The following is a 7,751-nucleotide window of genomic DNA, read 5'->3' as shown; positions in this document are numbered from 1 at the left end:
TTTTAACCCGATCTAATAATAATCAATACTTTATTGCATAATGTTTATCTAATAACAAAATATAATTAAAAGTTAGAGAGGTTACAACATTTGGTTTAATATGAATTTATATATATATCAATATTTTATTAATTATAATCAAACTAATTGTAATATTGTTGTTATTAGTAATTGTAATCAGAATATAATTAGGATAATAATTGTTATTATCACTAATTAGAATCAAACTATATCTACTATACATATTTTTCTTATATAATTTGAACCCTACACATAAAATCACATCACACAAAGTCATTGAAAACCCACGGATCAGCTGCTACTTTTATTGTTTTTGATAACCATGTCTAACGAAAATAAAATTACCTTTTTGCAAGAAATCAATGAGAACATGGTCAATTGTGTAATCAAAAATTAAGATATTGTTTTTTTTAAAAGAGTTTGATTAAAAGGATCCTTGTTACACCTAGGGGTGTAAACGAGACGAGACAGCTCGCGAGCTACCCGAAATCGACTCGCAAATTATTCGAAATCTACTCGGTTTGAGTCGAGCCGAGCTCGTACTCGAGCTACTCGAGTAGATTTTCGAGTCGAGTTCGAGCCTCAAAATAACCTGCTCGAAAAGCTCGCGAGCTTAATCGAGTTTGTGCTTATTTATAATTTTACCCTTCAATATTATATATTTTTACTAAATTACTATCCTACCTAGCCGAGCTTAATCGAGTCGAGCTTCAAATTGTCGAGCTTAAAGGACTAATTTGACTTAAAACTTAATTTATTACTTAGTCGAGCCGAGTCGAGCTCGAAAGTGTCGATACATAAGCCGAGCTCAAGTTCGAGCTTGAAAATTAAAGCTCGGTCGAGCTCGAGTCGAGTTTTGAGCTTCGAGTTTTGTAGTCGAGTCGAGCTCGAGCTTGGCACTGTATCGGCTCGACTCGGTCTGTTTACTCCCCTACACCATCCAACCTTGATATAATTTAGCATTCAATATTAAGATTTGAATATCTCAATTTCTTTTTAAGTATATTTTTACACTTAACATATAAATATTTTTTTGTTCCATATATTAATTCTTATAATAGAAATGTTGCATAACTCGTGTATTTGACACAGGTGTAAAATCTTGTACACCATCTATAAAATAAATAATACATTACTTTGAATTATAACTTCTTACTTACATAATTAAATACTTCTAGAATACATTATATGTAATTCACATTGAATATAAAGTTATAAACTAATGGGTTGTAATCATTTGAAAACTAAAACTTTCGTAAAAACTAGAAAACTGCCCAAAACACATTGTGATATAAATTTAGCACAATGTATTTTTAGTTTTTTTATAAAAAAAACATATTGTGTTAAATTAATATCACAGTGTTTGAACAATTTTTTTGATTTTCACGCATTTATCAAAAACATACTGTGATTTAAAACTTAATACAATGTGTTTTTAGACTATACAATAAAAACACATACACATTGTGTTTTTAAAAAACACAATTAAAATACATTGTGTTAAATTAAGATCACAGTGTATTTTAGCTAGTCTTTTTGGTTTTTTCACAAAAATTTTAGTTTTCAAATGAACATTTCAAATAAACTAATCTAAAAAAACAATTATAAAAAGTTAGGCTTTTTTGATGAAAAGCCCGGACTTTCGGCTTTTGGATTCTGTGGGTCCTTGGGCTAAGCCCCGACTGACCCAAGCTAGGATTGGACCGAACTTTTATGTTTGGGACTTTTAGGCTGGATTGGGCTTTGGTCTGGGCTTTATTGGGCTTGTTTATATCCATGTGAAATACTGCATCTAAGTTGTCGAAAAATGATAACCACAAACCATTGTATTTTCATCTTATTTTGTTGAAATGACTAATAATTCACAGAACTTAAGGGCATAATTTATCAAAGTTAAAACCTGTTTACAGTATTATGATGCTAAATAAATATCTGCCTTTGTTTGTATGTGTTAAACAAAACTAAATCACCAAAAAACATGAAAACGTCTTCACATTATCACACTATAAAAATGATGTATTATGATATTTAACGAAAATGCAGAAAATAGCTGCCTTAATTTGATCATTCAGTACGAGAATGCTCACCTATATATGTAAATAGGATAGCCTGTAGTGTTAGCTAGGAAATTGAAACAATGAATGACTTTTCACACATTGAAGATTTTGAAGGAATCGATGACGGTGTTTAGTTTGTCCTTCATTTTGCCCCACCTTCTCTCGTTTGCCCCTGTTGTTAAAGTATAGAACTTCCCTGCAAAAAATAAAATATAACGATCAGCATATTAGACATAGGTTAGTTTCCATATATTAAGTTTCCATAGTATTAATTTCCATGTATTAGGTTAGGCTACAATTCAATACAATAACCTACAATGTTTATCATGGTATCAGAGCTAAGCTCCGACCATAGAATCCGAACACAATTCCGGCTACAAATTCCGACCAAGAAAAAGAAAAAGAAAACTCTTTTAAGTCATCCATTGAGCAAATCGATCCAGCATCACCAAAATTCATAAACCCCATTCTTTAAATACGCAAACAAAGGTGGCATTTTGGCCCATCAACTAAAAATGGGCCAATTTGGGTTGTAATCAACCTCTGGCAGGTCAAATGGATGAAATGTTTACACTAGCTATAATGAAAATGTGTTTCTAGTCAACGAAATGTTTTCAAATACCTATAAACATGCTTATTTTAAAAAATTCATTAGAGTTGGACAAAAAAAGTTTTCCTTGCCTATATGGACCTGTAATTAAAATGATGCGTTAACTTACCTGCCTATTATGTCACGTCCAGATGAAATAGATGATAGAGCAAGGTCATACCATTTCCAATGACGATTGTGCTGAGAGCGTGCCGAGTGAAGTTTGGGGCTTGAGCGACAAATTCAAAGGTGTAATAAGCTTTCCCATCAACATCATGCTGGGACATCAAAAGGGTAATAAATAGTCAGTTGTATCTACCTATATATAAAAAAGCCGTAGCATCTATGCTGACTATGCTATGCACAATCTTCCCGTCTTCCTTATCCCACAACCAAAAAACATCACTAGACCAAGTCATTGTCACCACCACCCCAAGCCAGCAAAATACGAAAAACAAAGAACCAAATCCAATTGTAGATATGATGTATAGAATATTCACCAATCCTGCCCCTGGTGATGATTTGTGGCAACAGGTTGATAACCAGAAACCCAAGCCGGCTCACAAGTCACAATCGGTTGCCTATCATAATGTGGGGGGCATACCTGACTCACTCACGAGCTGTGGTATGGGGGTGCTGGGCTTGAACCTGGGGCTCTGTGCTTTATGTGGAAAAGATGTCCCCACCAATTACGAACTGAGCTATGCCGCCATTGGCCAATGCTTGTGATGATATTGGTCGAATGAAAGATTGTAATGCTGGTGGTGACAGAGGCAATAGAGAGTATTCCCTTGGTGTAGTTATTGGTGGTGGATGATCATAGCTCAGGTGCTTAATATATTACTTTTTGGTAATTGGGAAACACACTCTATTAATTGGGGGACATATCCACAACCACCAAGGCACCAATTCATAAAAAGTAATACATATGGGTTAACCCGAAGGCTAGATGTTAGAGACTATAGTGCTGATAAGTCACTTGATAAAGCAGAAATGATACTTCAAACTCTTCGAAGGCAAATAAAGAGTAAAATAAGAATAGATGATACCAACAAGAATACAAGATATGTCCTAAAAACAAGTCCACATTTGAGCAATTAGCATCAAGAGGGTAAGCTTTAAGGTTTAAACTCAGAGTTTGATTAGAACTTTTGACCTTTATGTAAGCTATGTGTGACTATACAAAAACTATTACAAGGGAAACATCTTAAACAAATAAAACTACTAGAAGTATATGACTCTATCTAGTAGAATTTCAGGAATATTGTATATGTACTATGTAGATGGAAGATGGAATCTAACCTCTGCTGCGGTAAGTAGTTTTGTCTTCTGTGAAGGGGGAGCAAGAACCTTTTTAATCAAAGCTTCAGCAACCTGAGATTAACAAGCACATCATTTTAGAAGCAGAATTACTTTGTGTTACCACATAAACTACATTGAACACCTGAAAGACAGAAGGATGAACACAGTAACATAAACTGCTACACTTTCTGTCAGCTAGTCTCATGAAACTGCAACATTTATAGATGGGCTATTCCCAAGTCCAAATTACTTCTGTGTCCATTTTCATTGTTACAACAACGTTGATCATATTGAATTTTGTTCACGATTAAATTTCACTTCTGATGAGACCAACAATTTAAGTGTTAAATGGGGTAGCCAATGGTTGGTGGCCCATTGGTAAGGTCTTTGACCTTGGGGTATTCCATCCAGGTTCAAGTCCCACTCCTCACATTTGTGGGGGTGGATCATTGGAGGGGCTTTCATAAGTCCTGGGATCCATCTCAGGCTTTCGTGTAGTTTAGGAGTAGGAGTAGGATAGTTTGCCGTTGAAGGTGAAACACAAAGTATGAATATAGAGCCAATAGTAATAAGATGCAAGAAACAGCTAATACCAGCATATAGTTAGCATATGAGCATTTTTCACATACATACAGGAAATAGATTATCGATATTGAGCAAACCTCTTGTGGGGAACCAAGGTCTCGGATGTCCTCTTTGTTTGTAGGGAACACGGTAACACTGACATTTTCTAAGGGCTCGATAACATCTTTGTAAACCTTGTCTTGTCCTTCAATAACAACTTCCTGGAGCGATACTAATCAGCAACTTTATTTGGGGGTTGTAAAAATTACATTTGACTAATGGCCAAACAATACTCCTATATTGATGAAGTAAAAGAAAAATAGTTAAATAGCAACATCAATCATACCTGCCATCCAAAGGGATAAATAAACGAGTATCCATCTTTCTTGTCAGTGACTGGTAGATATCCCTTCGCATTTTCTGCAGCAACTGAGCCATATCAAAAGCTTACTCTTAGAAAGCCATGATTATTAACAGCTTAATTAAAAGTACTGCAGGTATGTCTATTTTTATCATGTCCATAGAGGAATGTAAAACCGAACTAGAAAAAGTAGAGGTGGAACACATGCAGGGAGGTTGAGTGATGTATCAAAACATGTACTTTAATCTTTTATAAGGGTTGAAGCTGGTCTAGTTGGGGCGACCCATAATACTTCTAATCCAAAACTTCCATATTTTGTTAATAAAATTTAGAGGATAAAATTGGTTTACATAGACTTTATTATGTTAATAATAGAGTGATGTTTTTAATAATATGATTTTGGTGCTACTCTGCATTAAAGGTACACTAAGTGTGACTGTCAACCCGTGTGACACATCTGACCTGTTTCTTTTTAGGCTATTTTTTATGTTTATATTTCCTTTTTGTTTCGACGTGCCATAGAACATGTTCTGAATAAATGGTTTAAAATTGCCACCTGGGGAACCATGCAAAATAACCACATTGTATCTGATAAATTTAACTGCGAAGACCATAAATCAGCAGGAAATGATACATACATGCAGTTGATTTCTGGCATGACAAAAGGACCAAAGGAGCAATTGTTAGTCCAGCGGCAAGTATTTGGCGCCTCCCAGCCTTATCTGTAGAAGAAAAACTCCAGTTGTACTATTAAATAAAGCTACTGCTTTAAAAATATAAAATTAAAAAAAAAGAAGAAGCTATTTAACAGTACAAGAGGACAGTCTTGCATCAAAATAGCATAATTTAACACTCGTCAGTTTGTTAAAAATGCAATTTACAAATTTACCTTGGAGGGAGGTTGAAGGTGCTGATATTTGCTCTGCTCTGACAATAAAAGGTACACCTTTTTGGAACCGGCCATTGGTACACAGTCCTAGCTAATGCACAGAGTCAAATTACATAAATGTAACGAAATGAAGTTCAAATTTGTTTCCTCAAGTCAAATACAAAAAACAGATTAAAAGGATAGAGAAGAGATAAACCTGAGTCCGAGGAATACAAGGTAATTGTTGCGCAGACAACATGTCTTTTATTTGCCCTGCACAAGAGTACTGATTATGAAATACCAGATTGCAATAACTCCGGCAAATCATTGTAAATTCTTAACAAAACTCTTAAGACATTATCGAGAAGCTTAGCAATTAAACAAAAATATTAGTCATGGTGACTTAAAATGAAACAATTTGCTCAATGAGATTAAAATTCCCTAATATTGTAATGGGTGCTATTATGGACTTATGGTGTTTATTAGTTAAGTATGCACAAATTTAGACAAAAACATTCTTTATCATGTTTATTTCGACAAAAAAGATTCAAGTGCACACCCTCACCCTCTTCCCTCATCGACACATCCACGCCCCTTGTTCCACAACGTGAGAGGAGGGGGTTCGACGACGCACATCACGCCTCTCACAATGCATCAACCCCCAACCCAATTATGAATAACAAATTTGCAAAAAGGTTAAACATGAGCAAATGATACAGATAAGCTATGCAGTCTGCACCACCAGTCAGTCCACTACTTAAAAAAACTAAAACAAAGATTCTTTTTTTCTTTTTTTTTGCTTTGTCATGATTGAAAAGTGTATTCTTGACAAATTTGGATTGCAATTCTAACAATTAAGCACACTTATTTGCATGGATAACTATAACACATTAGTACATTACATATCTACATTGCATACATTAAGAATCATGGGAACTTCAAAAAAATAAAGGTTGATAGATTTACCTTATTAAATATTTTGGTGCAAGAGTTATGGCCAAAAGAATGAAGCAGCAGTTTGGATTTTGTGAGTTTGTGTTTTGTTCTTATGGCAACCACATACATGACAATATACATATACATACATATATAGAGATATCCATCCATCTCATTCTATCCACTTCCTTATTATATGCCTCTCATATTCCCTTTATCCCCAACCAAAAGGACTCTTTTATCCCTCCAGAATACTACAAAATGGTCACAAGGAATGGGGTAAGTAGTCTTTCTACACAACATTGTAAATTTGTAAGTTAAGCCAAATTCTCTTATACGAAATGTTAGTGTACGTTGTATGTATAAATAAAAAGAACAAAAAATGTGTGCATGTGAGCATATATGATAGTATTAAATTTATAACCATATAAACATTCAAAATATATAAGCATAACAAACTTATTCATATATTTATAAAAGTCGAATATGAAAGAACATTAGAAATAAAAAAAAATAAGTACATTAAACTATCTATAATTTAATTAAAAAATCATTAGCCATAATATCATCATCCATATCTATACTCATATTAATTATTTTTAGGTTCATTTTGAAGATGAACATATGACCCGAAAATCTAAGACTCGTTTTTGTCTGTCTAAACCCAGTCCGAAACGATCCGTTTAATGAGTAACCAATCAGATCACATATTTGATCTTGTTAAAGTGGATCTCATCGAGGTAGATATTCATGAAATTAGGTATTTATTTTCTCACAATTTAAAATTAAAATAAATATGTAATCTCTTCTAATTAGTTAAAGTTAACATATTTGAAAAATAATAAACTTCACCGAAATGTATGTAAAAAATAAAACATAATGATATACAAATTCACAAATATCATTCACCATTGTAGGTTTTTTCCATTTCTATCAACCCATCATCAAATCATTCTACTATTCCTAACTTTAAATCGGGTCGGGTCAAATTCTACCCAGGTCAAATCACTCTAATCCAGGTCGGGTCATTTTAGGTTTTGGTGACAGACGACA

At 33.9% G+C, this 7,751-nt stretch overlaps 1 protein-coding gene across 2 annotated transcripts; it reads right to left on the bottom strand.

Annotated features, from left to right (window-relative positions):
• Positions 1-1,987: 1,987 nt before the first annotated feature.
• LOC122580087 (psbP-like protein 1, chloroplastic) lies at positions 1,988-6,836 on the bottom strand. Of its 2 annotated transcripts, none has more exons than XM_043752356.1 (9): positions 6,729-6,835; positions 5,980-6,035; positions 5,784-5,874; positions 5,533-5,616; positions 4,880-4,962; positions 4,632-4,754; positions 3,970-4,041; positions 2,849-2,945; positions 1,988-2,274 (listed from the first exon to the last, which is right to left on the bottom strand). In XM_043752356.1, exons 2-9 carry the CDS (start codon positions 6,019-6,021, stop codon positions 2,171-2,173), a joined length of 696 nt encoding a protein of 231 aa, XP_043608291.1. In that variant the 5' UTR covers positions 6,022-6,035; positions 6,729-6,835; the 3' UTR covers positions 1,988-2,170. The 2 variants fall into 2 exon arrangements, with proteins under 2 accessions (XP_043608291.1, XP_043608292.1); XM_043752357.1 differs by having other exon boundaries at positions 2,189-2,274; positions 2,798-2,945; positions 6,729-6,836.
• Between the last annotated feature and the right edge of the window lie 915 nt (positions 6,837-7,751).

Source organism: Erigeron canadensis, chromosome 8, assembly GCF_010389155.1.
Source record: "Erigeron canadensis isolate Cc75 chromosome 8, C_canadensis_v1, whole genome shotgun sequence".
In the NCBI taxonomy this organism is placed as follows: Eukaryota; Viridiplantae; Streptophyta; class Magnoliopsida; order Asterales; family Asteraceae; genus Erigeron; species Erigeron canadensis.
This window is presented reverse-complemented; position numbering and strand designations above follow the sequence as displayed.